This window comes from Anabrus simplex, chromosome 1 (genome assembly GCF_040414725.1).
Source record: "Anabrus simplex isolate iqAnaSimp1 chromosome 1, ASM4041472v1, whole genome shotgun sequence".
Lineage (NCBI taxonomy): Eukaryota > Metazoa > Arthropoda > Insecta > Orthoptera > Tettigoniidae > Anabrus > Anabrus simplex.
The window spans coordinates 1,055,152,733-1,055,172,060 of NC_090265.1; the positions used below are offsets into that span (position 1 = coordinate 1,055,152,733).

Genomic DNA, 19,328 nt, shown 5'->3' on the forward strand with positions numbered 1-19,328 from the left:
GGGTTCAAGCTGGAAATGTGAATATTAAGAACATGCCATTAGAAGAGGTCAGTGATTACATCTACCTTGGCCAGATTATAAATATGACAGGTGATATAAGACCAGAAATCTATAGGCGCATCAAGCTCGGATGGCAAGCATTTGGAAGGAATTCTTCAGTATTAAGATCAAAAATGCCAGCAAATCTGAAGAAAACAGTATTTGACCAATGCATCCTTCCTGTGCTGACTTATGGCTGTGAGACTTGGACTCTGAACGAATTCACAAAAGGGAAACTTCGGACCGCGCAGAGAGCCATGGAAAGGTCAATGCTAGGCTATACAAAGAAAGATAGGAAAAGAGCTGATGACATCCGGTCTGTTACAAAGGTTAAAGACATCTTAGAGAGAGTACGCTCCTTAAAATGGCAGTGGGCTGGCCATGTTGCACGAAGAAATGATGATAGATGGACAAAACTAGTGCTGGAGTGGAGTCCGAGAGAACATCGAAGGCCTAGAGGAAGACCACCGGACAGATGGGACAAAGATATCAAGAAGATCGCTGGTACCACTTGGATGAGATCTGCCCAAGACCGTTCTACTTGGAGAAGACTGTTGAAGGCCTACCTATACCCACGACTTAAAGAGGCCACATCATTTTAATGATTGAAATGGCTGATTGTATTGTATTGTATTGTTTATAATGTTATAATTTATATTGAAATTGCAGTGGCCAGACTGAGTGGCTCAGACGGTTAACCCCAACTTGGCAGGTTCGATCCTGGCGCAGTCCGGTGGTATTTGAAGGTGCTCAAATACGACAGCCACGTGTCTGTAGATTTACTGGCACGTAAAAGAACTCCTGCGGGACTAAATTCCGGCACCTCGGTGTCTCCGAAGACCGTAAAAGTAGTTAGTGGGACGTTAAACAAATAACATTACTATTAAATTGCAGTGCGTTTGGCAGACTGAAAAGTCGACACTGAAAAGTATGGCTTCATTCTTAACAACAACAACAACATCATCATACCCTGAATACCCACACATTCCAAACAGATGTCCTGAATTCAAAGTTGGTTATAATATAGTCTATTATGGATCTGGTGCTCCTACAATCCCATGTGTAATGGTGAAGAATGCATTCATAACAGCTAATCCCATACGAGCAGAGAAGTCCAGTAAATGCTTCCCATTTCGGTTAGCTTCCATATCTTATCCACATTCGTACATCACTTTTTCATATCCTTCAGTTCTTTGTTTTGAACACAGGCTGCTACACAGGCTGACCAGGCTAATGTAAGAGCGGAGAGGAAACTACTTTTATTTTAACATCTTTAATGAAACCAAGCCCGGCATTTCAACTTGTAAACATTTTGAGAGAGGAATAGTACAATTCAATCAGTTTTAACTACAAGAATTACAGCCTTTCAATAAGGTGTTGGACTTGTATGTTAAAACTTGCAACTTCAACAGCCATACAAAATATACTTCAAGATTCTAGGAAAAACAAGCATATTATTTATGTAGTATGTTATTACACATACAGTAAGATCTGTAAAGATCTGAAAAAACTGTAGTCTATATAATAATTTTTAATTGAGAAACACCAAAAAGTGTACATGTGTATTAATGGAAATGTATGTGGTTTTTAATAATGATGATAATAGCGTCCACTGATTTTAATTCAATATGCATGTATGTTACTGTGAACATATGCTTTTAACAGCGACAGTTTCTGACTAGAATTCACAGACAGAATTGGATACAAAAGTAACATTTAGTGTTTTAAAAAATTAAATATATCCTTGTTCCCATTTTTTCTATTTTCACGGCTGAAGATGTCTTAACAAAGACGAAACATGTACCACGATTCATTGATGTTATTCTGAAAGGAATAAATTAATTAGTATTGTAAAGGTGGAAATTCCTAAAATAAAATAAAAAATTTAAAAATCCACAACACTTGTTAGGTTGACAATACAGGCTAAATAATTCATTTCATTTCTTGTAATAATAGAAAAGCTCTGTTACATAAGCAGGATTGATCATCTGCGTAAAGTAACAGGTAGATTGCAGAAAAATTACTTTATAAATTGAGGAATTGATAACTGGAATGTAGCTATCTAGAGCATTTTCCCAAAAAATATAAATAGACTCCAGTATCGTGTAAATTTTGTGTAAATTTCTATGCGATGGTGACCCATTTAAATGTTAAGCTCAAACTACTGTTAATCACAGTGCTAAGGGATTGGAAATATTTAAGTTACCTGTGAGCTTGTATGTAATGGTGTCTTATTTACAATGTTAAAATAGAAGTAAGTCAATGTATTGCTCAATCTACTGTAAGTCATAGGAAATTTTTAAGTTGCGTGTGAATTTATACAGTGTCTCTCTTATAAACCCAGACAGAGCGCACGGTGTTTGTACTCTGCGCTACACCAGCTGCCTCAGTCCAACTTACGTCACGCGCGGCTGCCCTACTTTAAGCATGTATGCAATCTTACACGAAATCTTACCTTATAAAAAGATGCTGGACATGTCATCCTTCATAATGAGGGACTTCATAAACACCATTAGGATTTTCTGCACACCAGTAGCGAGAGTTATGACTGTTCACACGATCATTAATATGAAACCAGGCCTCATCCGAAAAGAACACAAGCTGTGAGTCAAATAAACAATGATGCAAGATACCACTCACAATATCTCACTCTTGTGGCTGGATCAGCAGGTTTTAAACAATGCGCCCATGTAAACCTGTAGCTCTGTGTGCAGAAAAAATTGAAACCCCTACTTGTGCTCATTTTGTGAGTAATTTTTTCAGTGACCGTTCAAGATTTGCACCAATGACATGTAGCTTTTCCTCTGTTAAAACTGTTTGTGTGAGTGCATGTTATTTTATTCGGCACTGACCCAGTAGTTTCAAATTTATTTACAATTATGTGAATCTGTGCTCGTGAAGGCACCAGGAAGTTGCTGAACAAATGCATCGCGTACCTGTTGAGCCGACTTGTACCGTACTTAAAATAACTTTTACATATGAAAATACGGTGTTGCAATGATAACTGCCACACCATGTTAACAGCTGAGATTCAGACTGGCTACTGATGCTAATGATACAAATTCTTATAATTCTGTTAATACCACCTATTCAATACAATAAAAACGTAATATAAACTTACATATTTATTAAGATGTTGATATGGTATATGTTTCGCTCCTTTTTCGTGAGCATCATCAGTCAATTATTATTTACTTAAGGTTATATAAGATCATGAAACAATTCTTTTGGATTAAGATTATGCCTATAAACCTGATTGACAAATCTTATAATATTTTACAAGTCATATAATAATAAAATTATGTCTTTAAGTTAAAACATATTTGTCTAAAATCTAAAAGTCTAACATTTTATTGACGAAACTCATCTGGTGAACATCCTTTAAAATTATTTAAAAAAATAAAAAACTTTTGAGATCTGGCTAATTGTATAAATTCAATGTTGCTTAACTTGTATGATTGTCGTTAAAACTTCGTTAACTATATTGACAATTTTCTGCAGTTGATAATTGTCTGTGTTATGGACATTTAACTTGTTCTCATTGTTGCTGGAGTAACATTTATACAAATGTATTGGCATTAATTTTATATTGTCGATACGAGAATATTATTCATGAACAAACTTGTTGATGAAACACTTTCTAATGTGATAAAGAATTTAAAATGTTCTCGTACGTTCCAAAATGGGCTTGTTGGTATATTTTTCTTTCTGCTGCGTAATTGTCTAGTGTTACTCCTAGCCTCTTGAGAACTACAGACAGACAGACAGACAGACAGACAGACAGACAGACAGACAGACAGACAGACAGACAGACAGACAGACAGACAGACAGACAGACAGACAGACAGACAGACAGACAGACAGACAGACAGACAGACAGACAGACAGACAGACAGACAGACAGACAGACAGACAGACAGACAGACATTACGAAAAAGTAAAAAGTACATGTTCTTGTTACTATGGACATGACCGATATAGAAATACCAGTCTTTTCAAATTCTGAGCAATGTACAGACAAAACTCTTATTTTATATATATAGATGATAGTCATTGTCTCAAAGTTACTTTAAAAGGCATGAATTTGTGTGTCACAATTTCAAGAAGTATTGGAAAGGAATGAACAACTGTCAAATCAAGATGTATGTGAATAAGAAAAGGAACACATAACAGGTCAAACACAATGACAGGTCAGTGTAGAAGGAGGCAGCAATAGAAAGAGAAGAAAGGACAAACATGAAAACACAAAAGGACAATCTACACATCTTCAAACAGATAGGCTCTCTCCTCATTAATCCCTGTTGTTCTACATCCATATGTTCTCAGTCCCTGATGAGCTTCTTTCTACTTCTCAGCTTCATCAGGAGGGCAGGCATCAACACTCATGGATGGGCATTGTGACAGATCTTTAGTCTTGATGTAGGAAGTGTAGGATAAGAAGAAAGCTGGATAAAAACAGGAATAGGGAAGAAAGATAAGATAAATTCAGGTGGTAAAAGATTAATTAGGAACATATGACAGACAAAAAATGGAGAACAGGATGTCAACGGGATAATGTAAGTATTGAAAAGGAATAAACAAATGCCAGATCAAGTCATATACTGATAGGAACATGAAAAAAAAAAAGAAAAAAAAAAAAACCACACACACACGGAATAACAGAAAATTTTTTTTTTCTACTATTGGCTTTACGTCGCACCGACACAGACAGGTCTTATGGCGACGATGGGACAGGAAAGGGCTAGGACTGGGAAGGAAGCAGCCGTGGCCTTAATTAAGGTACAGCCCCAGCATTTGCCTGGTGTGAAAATGGGAAACCACGGTAAACCATCTTCAGGAAAATAGCAAAATCAACAAAATAAATAATATTATTCATGCACAATCAAACCTAAAAGTGCTAAATCATCTTGTTATCATTCTCTTCTGCACAACAAAATACTGTACATTTAATAGAAGATTATGTAAGCTAAGGCATAACAAGACCAAGAGATTTTTACTATAGAGACATGGTACAAAAAACAAAATCAATGCAGTCAGCCAACCAAATTGAGATAAAAGAGAAGATCCCAAGCATATAAGTGAACATACAGAGCAACTAAATGCTTGTAAAATATTCTATGATTTATATGATTACTGACAATAAACAAAATCCTCTTAAAAATGACAATATTGAACGAGCAATTGTACAAAAATATGAATATATGAATATATAATTTCTGTTCCCTATTTCTCAGTGTTACAACTATATTCCACCTTCATGCACCAAAATAGCATGTTCAGTTCACCGTACCTGATCTTTGGTGTAGGATCACCAGTGTGTTCATAGAACTCAGGATTTTGATGTAAATGCTTGTGTGGAATGAAATCTCTAATCCAAAATACGCTTTTCTCATGTTCCCTTTGACCTCCTCAGGGGTGTTACAAGTGAAGTAACTAAAATCAAAGTGCAAAACGTGACCTTCTCAAGAACAAAGTACTTTTAAGTTTAAAATTCAATAACCATACAGTTTAGGACCAATGTTAATAGTAAATGCATAGATTTTACTGTATAATAAGAAATGCTACTAAATGCTACTCAGAATTTCATCAGCATTCTTTTCTTTATTTCCATATTTCAGTAACAGTTGTAATAGACATGTATAAAGTAGTCAGAAAGTCTTTATCAGCTTACTTTCAAATGAACAATTTGGATCTTCAACTAAACAGTTAACCTGCAAAAAATGAGAAATAGTGGTTCAAAGGAACACAAGCTCTACAAATAACGTTTTTACAGTTTTTGACATGCCTCTAAGTATGGGTTTATTAGTTATCATGCAAATACTGGATAATTAACAACAATGTGGCAAGCAAGCAAAAGATAATAATTACTAATACACAAGTGCTGAAATATAGTAAATTAAAGTGTCTTCCCACTCCAGAAGGATACAGTTTTTTCAATTGATATGTAGATATGAAAACAAAGTTTTATATTTAACACTAAATATAGCCTTCAAAATCCCTTAAGCAATGGCCACCTGCCTAGGCAGGGACTTTGCTCAGTTATACTCGTTAGGAGAGCAGTCCTAAGGAGTATGAGAGCACCTTGTAGTGCACTCTTCTTGCCTGTTAGTAATCCCCGTTCTTGTAGCTGTTCTTATAATTTATATGAGTTTTTATATAAGTGTATGTACATCCAACCCTTGCCCTGTTTCTCTATGGGGTCAGGTATTAAGTGAGATGAATCTTCACAGCAAGTTTTTACAAGTGGATGCTCTTCCTCATGTCAACCTCATTGGGAGAGTTAATGAGATGAATGACATAATATATGATAGTAGAAAGGGAGAGGGTGAAATCTGGTGCTGGCACATAGCCTACTCCTGTCGAATAGCACCAAAGGGTCTGCTCAAGGCTTTATGTCCCCATCCGATGGATGAAAGACCAAGAGCGTCATATGAGCACTGCGGAGAGGTTTGGAATTTAATTCAGGCTTTTGGGACACAATCTAGTGATCAAAAAATGCATACCACCATCTGTTCTACCCTGCCGGCCAACATTCTGATGGTGAATTTTTTTCTACCAATGGAACTCGAACCAGCTAACCACGGTGCCAGACCATATAGACTCCATGCCTTAACGATCATGGCCAGCTTTAAGTCCTTATATAATGTGCCATTTCACTGTTCTGAGAATAGAATTCAGTGGAGTTAAGATGGTCACAATTGCCGATAACGAATTTAAACAGAACGCACAAACTCGATAATATATCAAGGAGATACGGTATAGTGTGAAGTCGAAATAGTCAAAATCAACATGGCAGTGGCTAAGACAAAACAAGACTTAGAATTGTTAAAGACAGCGCTATTGTAAATTGATAAATGAACAAACCATTGTAGAGAGTGAACACATTACGTCCAACAGGCTAGACACGCATCTTTAAATCCATAGCTTAGAAGAAAATCATCGGAATAAGAAAGATTTACAGCGTTAAACTAACTGAATAGCATCCAAATACGATAGAAATAATATAATCTACACGATAAGGAGAATATTATATACATAATCGATATACAGGAGTTGATCACGGCAAAGATAAGGACTTGATTCCATTAAAAGAAAAATAATTCCTTGTAACGCAGCGATAACATATTGAATCTTAAAACAATAGTATACAGTATAAAAAAAGCTGAAACATCAGCAGACGATTAAAACGACAAAATTCAAGCTAAATGATTTCTCATTGAAATTGTTATGTTAGAACGCTTTGAATTCAGCATAATGTTGCAGCTAACTTCATACATGTATTTTTATCTTCCTATTGTGCAAGACGAGACTGCCATGCAGTTCTAAGAAGACTATGGGGAGATTGTCTGGATAAAGCCAAGCTGAGATGCCGGCAAAGAGTGACCACATCTCCGCCAGCGCGGAGTGCAAACGTCAAACCAGAGCCGCAGATGACGATGTAGACATAAAGCAATCCCAGAGCCGAAGGAAAAAGATAAGTTATTCATTAAATTAAGGTAAATGATTGTGATACAAATTCAAAGACATTTTAGTTGTTTATAAGTAGATATTAGATCGTTAATATCTTCGAAATGATTCAATTATATTAGATTCACGAGCAATAGTTATACATTTGTGTCAACATGCATGGAGATAGGTATTCATCCTAAAGACAAGACCAATTCTAATTAGGGAGTATGATATGAATAATATGATAGTGCCATTGCAATGAAACCAAAGAATATTGGAAGGTTATGCCATGTGAAATGTGAAGTGCAGAGTGGAGGAATATTTTAAGGTTATATGTGAAGTTATGATTGATATATTGGGATATGAAGGTTAGATATTGCCATAGGTAATCAGAGTAGGTTATATATATATATATGAGAATTCTACAACTGATCAGGACCTCCACATTATAAAATATGTAAATAAAAGCAGCTTAATGACTGGATTGGAAAATACATACATTTTCTTGGATCAACATTTTAATAATAATAATAATAATAATAATAATAATAATAATTTGAATGATGTCCCAGAGAACAACAGCCCATTAACTGAACAAGTCCCCAAGTTACTCACTAATTTTAATATAAATCATAACAATTTCACAAAAATCTTCAATTATAAACCTTTAAATACCCCTCCGGTCATCATAACAGATTCCACCTTTCCCCCTCCCCATAATACAACTCCGCCGCCAGCTTCCAGCACTCTCATTGTTGCGCCTACCCCTCCCGTCACAACTTACTCTCCGCCTAAGCAAGCACACAGATACAACACACGCAGCAACGGGCATACGTTTAACAGACCCCTTCGAACGGCTAATGTCTCCGGTCAACGCTCATCCTGCATAAGAGGTAAGCTATCTTAGACTTCCGTTTTGAACACCCTATTTTCAAGGCCCGAGTACCGGTACATCTTTTTACTTTTTTCATTTTTCAGTTCACGCACTTGGCATCTTATTTTTTCCGTTTCGATCTCGAACTCCCAGTAAAAATGAAGCGGCTTCAGGCATGATCAATTCCTGTTTGAAGTGTTATTACTCCATGTCTGCTACAATATGTGATTTCTCTTGCCCATCGCACATATCTATACAAGAGTGTGATTTAATTATTTCTTCATTCAAAAGAATATAATCATCATTTTTTGTCATGATGAACATTCTTCTGGCAGCTATGAGTATGATTATTACACTGCCAGCTCTGTGTTGTACCTTATGTTTTTAACCTCTGGCAACACGATTATGTTTTTTTTCTCACTTAGCCATGATGAACAATTATATATTTTCACTCTTGTTTTATGTTTGAACATTCTGATTGACTGACTGGTAGGCATGATACCCTAAAGATTTTAATTATTTCACTACCAGCTCTGTATTGTACTTTCTGTTTTTATCCTCTGTTTCAACACGATTGTGTGTTTTTCTCTTAGCCATGTTGTAATATTTTATGTTTTTTTTTTTCACACTACTTTTAAGCCTATTTGATTTTCTAAATGTAAATGTTGTTTCTTAGGGTACAATATATTTTAAGGACACTAGGTTTGGGGCCCTGACCTAACTTTAGGCTAAGATTTATTTTCGGCTGATGATGCTTACGACAGTTAAGCGAAACATGTCCCATCTTACAACGCCTGTTCTAATGTTTATTTCCTAAATATAAGGAAAGTTAAGTATTGGAAAGGTGGAGTTAACTATTATTCTTATTTTAATGTTCATATGAGAATAAACCAAAGACATATTGAGAATAGATATGAAGATATGTATTGATCCAATGAAGTGAATAATTGGGAATGAAATGATTTTAAGCATCAAGATGAGTTATATATGAGGGTTAGTGGAAAGAAATGGAAGAGATACGATATGTGAAATGAAGGTAATGTTGTGATGTTATACGAGTATAATGAAGAATGGAAAGATAGAATATATATTGCTACGATGATAAAAGAAGAAAATGATTGTTTTTGAAGAGAAAGATGATGTTATTTGATGCAACCTAGAATCATTTATGTTTGTGATAACATGATTATATTTCATTGGTAGAGAATCCATATCCTATGATAGTGACAATGTGTTGTAGTAGTTATAATGTATTATGGCAGGATTAGATCATCACAATTAATCCTTATAGGAAGTGTCGATCATTAATTTGATAAATTTTAACCTAGTACCTATCTCTACCATAAAGTTCTATTTTTCTGAATGATAAGCATGGCATATATTAGATCACATGGATAGGCAATATTATTTTCTATAAATAATTCCAGAAGGATAGATGGTTTCTAGTATCTTCATGAAAGATATTCCTTGCATATATAAATAAATCACACAAGATCATATAGTAAAGTTCAGACACTCATGTGAGAATATGGTTGATTAGTTACGTTTTATGATTAATTTGGATAATTTGATAAATGATACAATGATGAGTAATGTTAGATTTTAAGATGTATATTAGCATATGCTTTTGCTAACAAGAAATACTCGTCTTTTTCCTGACGCACACAAATATTACATGTTACAAATTTCATATATGTTATGATAATCCAGAGACAAGCATAAAAATGAAATCCTATCTTAAGTCATCAGGAGAAAGGAAATGAATTATGATGCTGATAAAATGATATATTTTATATAATTCAAACTTGACTTTCCAAGTGGATTTGTACTTATTTAAAGAAATTTTAATTTATATATTTTCTTGATTTGAATGATGATGTTCAGATTTTAATAATTTTTACTATACATAACCAACATATCAATGATAAATATTGATAGTTTATGCTGTCAAAGCAGATTCAATTAATTCAATATCAGATAATAATTTTTCCTTCATTTCATTTTCTTTTTTGCAACTTTCAAACTTGAATAAATGATTATAGTTAAAGTATACTGGAAGTACTATTTATCAATTTTAGTTAAGGATATTAGATAGATTTAGAATTAAGGCGTCAAATAGATCATATTCTCGTATAGCCAACGATTCGTAGGATGGAGACGTCCATCATCATTACTGGAAAATAAGGCGTTTATTTAAGAATCCGTTCTTTTTTCGGAACTTATGTTAAAAAAGAAGATATATATAAACATCCAAAGAATAGCCTCAAATGGTGATTTTTTGACATTATTCAATCTTGGAAAGAAGGGAAGGAATTATTGCTTTTGTACATAGTTTACTTTTCTCTGTCGATCTATTCAGGTTTACAGTAAACAATTTTTGGCAGTATACCGAGTCCCACAGAACTGTCTCCAATGGGACGCGGTTTTCAAATAAAATAAAATAAATTTAATGTACAAATCTCTACTTACTGAACAAAGAGAAAATGAAGCTGTTAAATACATTCCCACTTGCTGTCAACCTAAAAGCATCTTTCATAAAAAGAATTTTAATGTTAAACCTTATTTCATCTCTATACTTCATTACTGTACCTACAATGAATTGAACACTTACCTTTAGTTTCGGGAATATTTCCACTGTCTAGGTTTACTACAGCCAGAAATGCTTTGGTACCCTCAGCCTGTTTCAGCCACTGTTGAATCTGAGAACATTATCACAATATATTCCTGAATATTTAAATATATTTAAAATAAATAAATAAATAAATAAATAAATAAATAAATAAATAAATAAATAAATAAATAAATAAATAAATAAATAAATAAATAAATAAATAAATAAATAAATAAATAAATAAATAAATAAATAAATAAATAAATAAATAAATAAATAAATAAATAAATAAATAAATAAATAAATAAATAAATAAATAAATCTTATCTTACTATATATAAAAATGGATGTGTGTGCGTAAATGACGTCCGACTCGTTGGCTGAATGGTCAGCGTACTGGCCTTCGGTTCAGAGGGTCCCGGGTTCGATTCCCGGCCGGGTCGGGGATTTTAATCGCTTCTGATTAATTCTTCTTGCTCGGGGACTGGGTGTATATGTCCGTCCCAACACTCTCCTCATCATATTCAGACAACACACTACACTACCAACCACCACAGAAACACGCAATAGTGCTTACATCCCTCCATAGAGGGTTGGCGTCAGGAAGGGCATCCGGCCGTAAAAACAAGGCCAAATCCACATGTGCGACGCAGTTCGCACCCGCGACCCTACAGGTGTGGGAAAAAGCGGCGGGAAAAGAAGAAAGAAGAAGAAGTGTGTGTGTAAATGACATCTCCTCCTAAACCACTGGAGCAATTTCAACCAAACTTAGTACACGTATTACTTACTATCGGGAGACGAGCACAGTGGGGTAAGCCATCCCTAGCGCCCTTAAGAGAGGGGAGGGTCACGAGGGGTTAGATATAAAAATAATAGAAAATATTGTTGAATTCACAGTTTTCGGGGTTGCTTAGTTGAAAAGTAATACTCCAGAATTTTTTAAAGTGCAAGTTCAGCCCCCTTTTCGGTGGGAAGTGAAGGGGGATAAGATATAGAAATAATTAAAAACAGTGTTGAATCCGTAGATTCCAGGGTCTCTGAGATGAATAGTAATACTCCGTATTTTCTAACAGTCCAAGTGGGGGGGTAAAGGGGATGAGATATATAAATAATCGAAGAACTATATATAAAATTCTTATCTTCTTCTTATTATTATTATTCTCCTTCTTACTATATATACAAATGGATGTGTGTGTGTGCATGGGTGTGTGTGTGTGGGTGTGTAAAAGACACATCTTCTCCTAAGCCACTGGAGCAATTTCAACCAAACTTGGTATACTTATGACTTAGTATCAGGAGACAAATGGCATGAGGGTAAGACACCCCGAACATCCATAGGGGCAGGGGGCCAAGGGGGGTCAGATATACAAATTAACGAAAATAGTGTCAAATCCATACTTTTCGAGGTTGCAGAGATGAATAGTGACACTCCAGAATTTTTTAAAGTCCAAGTTCAGCCCTATTTGGGGTGGGCGCGAGGGGAGGAGTGGTATATAAAATTAATCGAAAATAGTAACGAATACATAGTTCCGGGGTCGCCGAGGTGAATTGTACACTCCAGATTTTTAGTATCCGGAGACAAACCACGTGGGGTAAGACAGCCCAGGAACCCTTAGGGGTGGGGCGGGGCGAGGGGGGGGGGAGATATAAAAATTATCGAAAGTAGTGTCGAATCCATACTTTTAGGCTTGCTGAAATGAAAAGAGATACTCCGGAATTTTTAAATGTCCAAGTTTGGGGTGGTGGGCGATGGGGAAGTGATTAAAATAATAGAAAATAGTGTCAAATCCATAGTTTTCATGGTCGCTGAGATGAGTAGTGACACTACAGATTTTTAGTATCAGGAGAAAAACCACGTGGGGGCAATACATCCCAGGAACTCTTAGGGGCGTGGGGGCTGAGATATAAAAGTCATCGAAAGTAGTGTCAAATCCATACTTTTCGGGATCACTGAGATGAATAGTAACACTCTGGAATTTTTTAAAGCCCAAGTTCAGCCCCCTTCGGGGTGGGGGGCGATGGGAAAATGATATATAAAAATAATCGAAAATAGTATCAAATCCATAGTTGTCAGGCTCAGTGAGATGAATAGTGAGACTCCGGATATTTTATAAGTCCAAGTTCATCCCCCTTTGGGATGGGGACAAAGGGGGGGGGTGATACATAAAATTAATCAAAAACAGTGTCGAATACACAGTTTTTGGAGTTGCTAAGGTGAATTGTACACTTCAGATTTTTAGTATCAGGAGACAAACCACATGCGGGTAATACACCCCAGGGAACCTTGGGGGGGGGGGGGGTGAGCGAGGGGGTGAGGCATAAAAATCATCGAAAATAGTGTCGAATCCATACTTTCCGGGCTCACTGAAATGAATAGTAACACTCCGGAATAGTTCAGCCCCCTTCGGGGTTGGGAGGCGATGGGGGAGTGATTAAAAATAATAGAAAATAGTGTCGAATCCATAGTTTTCATGGTCGCTGAGATGAGTAATGACAATGCATGATTTTTAGTATCAGGAGACAAACCACGTGGGGAATCCTTAGGGGCGCAGGGGGGTGGGGGAGGGGCTGAGATATAACTGTCATCAAAAGTAGTGTCGAATCCATACTTTTCAGGGTCACTGAGATGAATAGTGACACTCCGGAATTTTTTAAAGTTCAGCCCCCTTTGTGGTGGGGGGCGATGGGAGAGTGATATATAAAAATAATCGAAAATAGTGTCGAATCCATAGTTGTCGGGGTCGCTGAGATGAATAGGGAGTCTCTGGATATTTTATATGTCAAAGTTCATCCCCCTTTCGGGTGGGGGACAAGGGGGCATTGAGATATAAAAATAATCAAAAATAGTGTCAAATCCATAGTTTTTGGGGTCGCTGAAATGAATAGTAACACTCCCGATTTTTTAAAACTCCAAGTTTAGCCCCCTTTAGGGTCGGGGAGGGGGGAGTTGATATAAAAATAATCGAAAATAGTGTCGAAACCATGGTTTTCCGGGTCGCTAAGATGAATGGTAAAATTCTGGATTTTTTAAAGTCCAACTTCAGGTCCCTTTGGCATAGGGGGTGAGAAAGGGTGAAAAAATAAATTGTCCAAAATGACCGAGATAATGGACGTGTGTATGTTCCAGTATGACTTACTACCTGGAAAATATACTGTGGGAGTATGACGCCCCCAGAACCATTAGGGAAGCTGGTGAAATATAATCCATATTAACAAATGGAAGTCAGTTTGGGGGTGATCTGCATATACTGTACTATATATATATATATATATAAAATAAGGCATAAAAGTGAAAACAGACGTGAATTAATGAGATGATTCCAGGTATCTTAGAAACTTAAAACTTTGTACCAGACAAGCTGATGATTTCAGAATCCCTAGAAAAATCGAAAATTCTCAAAATTCTCTAATCAATCAATATAATCAATCAATACTGATCTGCATTTAGGGCAGTCGCTCAGGTGGCAGATTCCCTAGCTGTTGTTTTCATAGCCTTTTCTTAAATGATTTCAATGACATTGGAAATTTATTGAACATCTCCCTTTGTAAGTTATTTCAATCCCTAACTCCCCTTCCTATAAATGAATATTTACCCCAATTTGTCCTCTTGTATTCCAACTTTATCTTCATATTGTGATCTTTCCTACTTTTAAAGAGGCCACTCACACTTATTCGTATACTAATGTCATTTCAGGCCATTTCTCTGCTGACAGCTCCCAGTTCTTCCCAGCCCAAACTTTGCAACATTTTTGTAACGCTACTCTTTTGTTGGAAATCACCCAGAACAAATCGAGCTGCTTTTCTTCGGATTTTTTCCTGTTCTTGAATTAATCCTGGTGAGGGTCCCATACACTGGAACCATACTCTAGTTCGGTTCTCACCAGAGACTTATAAGCCCTCTCCTTTACATCCTTACTACAACCCCTAAACACCCTCATAACCATGTGCAAAGATCTGTATCCTTTATTTACAATCCCATTTATATGATTGCCTCAATGAAGATCTTTCCTTATTTTAACACCCAGATACTTACAATGATCCCCAAAAGGAACTTTCACCCCATCAATGCAGTAATTAAAACTCAGAGGACTTTTCCTATTTGTGAAACTCACAACCTGACTTTTAACCCCGTTTATCATCATACCATTGCCTACTGTCCATCTCACAACATTATTGAGGTCATTTTGCAGTTGCTCACAATCTTGTAACTTATTTATTACTCTATACAGAATAACATCATCTGCAAAAAGCCTTACCTCTGATTCCACTCCTTTACTCAAATCATTTATATGTATAAGAAAAGGGGCACACGCTGGGAGTTTCAAATCTGCATAAGAATGTAGTCGGTTATATTTATCCAGAACGATAACCTATAGGTTTCATGGGCTTAATAGTTTCCCTAAAGTCCTAATTTTTAACCCCCTCCCCTATATCAAGATGGAGGCACAATCTGCCAGACGAGTTAGAAAATTGAAATTTGGCAAAATATAGCTTTTAGCCTGTAACCAAGGGAAATATTATGAGATGTTTAAAATTTTTACTTTTTACCCCAGAAAAATATCAAAATAAGGAGGCAATTTTAATGATGGTGCAGACCTTCCTTTTAAGGTATTTGGTGGCTAAACGATAAGTCATATCACAAAACGAATGGCACAAGCTCTGTTCAATTTGGAGTGATCTACAACTTTGGTCCTATGATTTTTTGTCATATCTCTATCTTATACGTTAAATGTAGCTCTATATCTAGATTTATCTAAATTTTGCACTTTGTACACGTATTAATGATGGTTTGAATCACTTATAGGAAAGATAGGATCATCAAATTCTACACGAATATTGGCCCACCCAGTAGCCATATGTGAGCCAAATTATATGTTTGAAGCTGTCACATAAGTATCTGAAAAGTAATTCACTGTGTGAAATCCTTACACAAATTTCACCCTATTCAACTTTTCCAAAACAATGTTACCTTTAAATAGATGAGATACGAGGAAATATAATAGAACCAGCCATTTAGATCGCTAAATGAGGCCAGAGGCGTCTTATCGTAAATCCATTTTTCGATAAGATGCACCGTTTAGCAGCAGTTATTCTGTAAATGAAGGTGAACATGCATATACTTCCGTATGTTGATCTATATTTATTTATTGAAGTCGATTTGTAGCGATCTAGAAGGGGTGTGTCTGCCACTGTAATTTTTTTTGCTATTCTGTTTTACATCGTACCGACGCAGATAGGTCTTATGGCGACGATGGGACAGGAAAGGCCAAGGAATGGGAAGGAAGCGGCCGTGGCCTTAATTAAGGTACAGCCCCAGCATTTGTCTGGTGAAATGGGAAACCACGGAAAACCATCTTCAGGGCTGCCAACAGTGGGGTTCGAACCCACTATCTCCCAGATGCGAGCTCACAGCTGTGCGCCCCTGACCGCACGGCCACCACATTGTAATTAATACTTTACAAATCAATAGTGACTGTCAGCAGGAGGGCATCTGCTATTGTAATTAGTACTCCCACATTGACTTTAACTGGCAGTAGGAATAGGGTCCTTCTCCAACTCCTGTGTACCATTGTAATGAATAATTCCCTTCCTGATTTGACTAGCAGAATGCAAGGGTGCATGCAATTTTTTTCTAAAGTCCTTTACCTTATTCTCTTTGTCATCAGGCAAAGGTGCCCCCTTAAAAGGGTGTCATCAAAATGTGACTGACGTTACACACAGTGAATTGCAGTAGAAAGTGAACCTGTCATCATCATCACAACTCCGCAACTCGCACTTTACATTGGAAACAATGTATGCGGACCACTCTCTGCTGTTTCTCGGATAACGCCAAGGGACATGCAATTTAAAAAATCATATTCACTTCATGTACAGTAATTTACTTCGATATCCGTATACAATGTAGAATACCGTTGCGAAGTACCGATACATTTGCTAGTAAATAACAAAATAAATAAATAAATAAATAATGAATTAATGAAAACATAAGTTTAATGCCTATTGATAATAGATGGCCTTATGCTGTGGAATGAGAATATTGCCTTGCCAGTATTTTTAATTTGTTGGAAGTAAATGACATGGAGGTGTCAAATTCAAATGCCTTTAAATACCATTAACTTTAACCGGGATTGAGCCTACTACCTTGAGAACATATTATTAGGTTGGCTAGAATTGAATATTTCACATAAAATCACTTGATTTTTATCAAAATCATGCATTCGTTCTTGTTAATTATTTGTATGCAGAAGCAAAATGAAGAAAACCTGCCCGACAAATGGAAATATACAGGTGGGAGTGGCAAGCATAAGGTGTTGTGGAATATATAAATAGGTTTATCAAGTGTAGGATATAAAGTGATGAAAGTGTCAGCCATGAAATCCTTGTGCTACATGATGTTTATTCTTAGAGAGTACAGTAACCTCTACGGTAAATCCCCAAAGTAGTCCTCTAGATTGCCCAAGACATATTGCCAATGATGTGGAAGATGTTGAATACCAACTGCCTCACCATGTGTGAATTTTGTAATCTCATGTTTCACAGCATTGGCAATATCCTCCTGTGTCCCAAACCATCTCCTACACAATGGTTCTTTCACTTTGGGGATGAGGTCAAAACCGCACAGAGACGGGTTCAGTGACCATGGCGGATGTTCCAGTACTTCCTACCCCAGCACTGAAGTTGCATTCGTACAGCCTCTGCTGCATGCGGTTTGGCATTGTCATGGAGGATGACACTGTTGACAGATCCAGGCATTTGTCTCTAATGGCACAATGCAACTGTCTCTGCAGTACACTGCTATCACCCTTGTGATAGGTGGAACGAAGTGATACATATTCATCTGATGTCATAAACTACAACGACCATCAGCTTCACGGGGAAAAGGTTTTGATCGAAAGCCTGTCTTTGTGGTGATCCTGTGTGTTACTATTCTGGCGACTGGTGTTTGAGCTCTGGTTCATATATCCTGGCCCAAAATTCATCCACGGTCACTATTCTTTCCAGCATTTGCTCACCTTCCTGTTGGTAGTGTATCAAGTGGTCAGAACATAGAGCATACCATGTCCATTTTTGCACGTCAGTGATTGGACATGACACCCACCATGATGCAATTTTATACAGATGAAGATCTTTCCATAAAATTCTATGGATGGCTCATTTTTAATGCTATTTTGGCTTGTAACTTAAGTAGTGTCCATATTCTGTTCACACCCATGCACTGGATAATTGCTGCACGTGACACATCAGTCCAGATACTAACATGTCATCTGGGCCGTTGTAGGTCACTGCTTGTCTCACATGCGTGCTGAAATGCTGCTGCCTATCTCACAATGGTTCAGTACAGAAGGGCATTATTCCCCACAGCTTCCACAAACTCTCTATGACATTCTTTGGCACTGCGACCCCAGAAAACAAGCAATTTGATGTATGAACACTGTTCTTGCCTCATCATATCCATTCTGCATGGAGCCTGACTCACTACTGCAGTCCAATGCACTGCCATCTCATACTGTGTCCACATACCATGAGTGTCATGTTTTCCATGACATATGACCATTTGCTATGACTTATACCCCAAGCATCATACTTTTCTAGTTTCTGATTCAGTAATAACATTAGAGAACACAATTTTTACCTTAAAGTAAAACCTGTTTCTAATCCAGATTTATATATCAATATGAAATAATGTAATGCTTATAACCAGCCTTCAATTTCCAGTACTTCTAAAAAGTTTAATTTCTTTACACTTTATATGGTAGCAAAGACAGCATTACTTGAATTTAGTCAAATACATTCTTCTTCTTCTTCTTCTTCTTCTTCTTCTTCTTCTTCTTCTTCTTCTTCTTCTTCTTCTTCTTCTTCTTCTTCTTCTTCTTCTTCTTCTTCTTCTTCTTCTTCTTCTTCTTCTTCTTCTTCTTCTTCTTCTTCTTCTTAAAGAGACAACTAAACAGAATAACTCTTATCCTGCAAGTCAACATAACTATTGTCAAGATAAACAAAAATACCCATAAAAGTTTGAGAAGAAACAGAAGCTTATGACATCATGATGAGATAATATGATCTGTACTCTAAAGTAAAGCAAGCTGCCAAGTAAATTCAAACCTAGAGACAAGTCCAGAGAAAATTCTGATAGTCATAAAAGGTACAGTTTCAAAAACACAAACAAAGCAGCAACTCAGCCAAGTACAATTCATTGGCAAGACTTCGAAACATCTTGCCTCAAGATACAGAAAAAGTAATCAAATTGCTAAGATTAGGTGCTCATAAGCGCATAGGCCTGCAAAATCTGAAGGATGTAGTTTGATCATGACATAGATCCATTGGTCTGAGATGGCTTAAGACTTCGTCAATCTGTAT

At 36.5% G+C, this 19,328-nt stretch overlaps 1 protein-coding gene across 2 annotated transcripts in view; it reads right to left on the minus strand.

Annotated features, from left to right (window-relative positions):
• Positions 1 to 19,328, minus strand: part of Aduk (Another Drosophila Unc-51-like kinase) — a 243,655-nt gene that overhangs the window by 13,412 nt on the left and 210,915 nt on the right. The window contains exons 8-9 of one of the 2 annotated variants that reach the window (XR_011017586.1): positions 10,974 to 11,061; positions 5,330 to 5,472 (exon numbers count right to left, since the gene is read on the minus strand). Coding sequence is in view for 1 of the 2 variants with exons in the window: in XM_068225373.1 (XP_068081474.1) it covers positions 10,974 to 11,061 (88 nt within the window). In the remaining variant the exon portion in view is untranslated. The remainder of the gene's footprint in view (positions 1 to 5,329; positions 5,473 to 10,973; positions 11,062 to 19,328) is intronic. The other variant, XM_068225373.1, reaches the window with a different exon arrangement.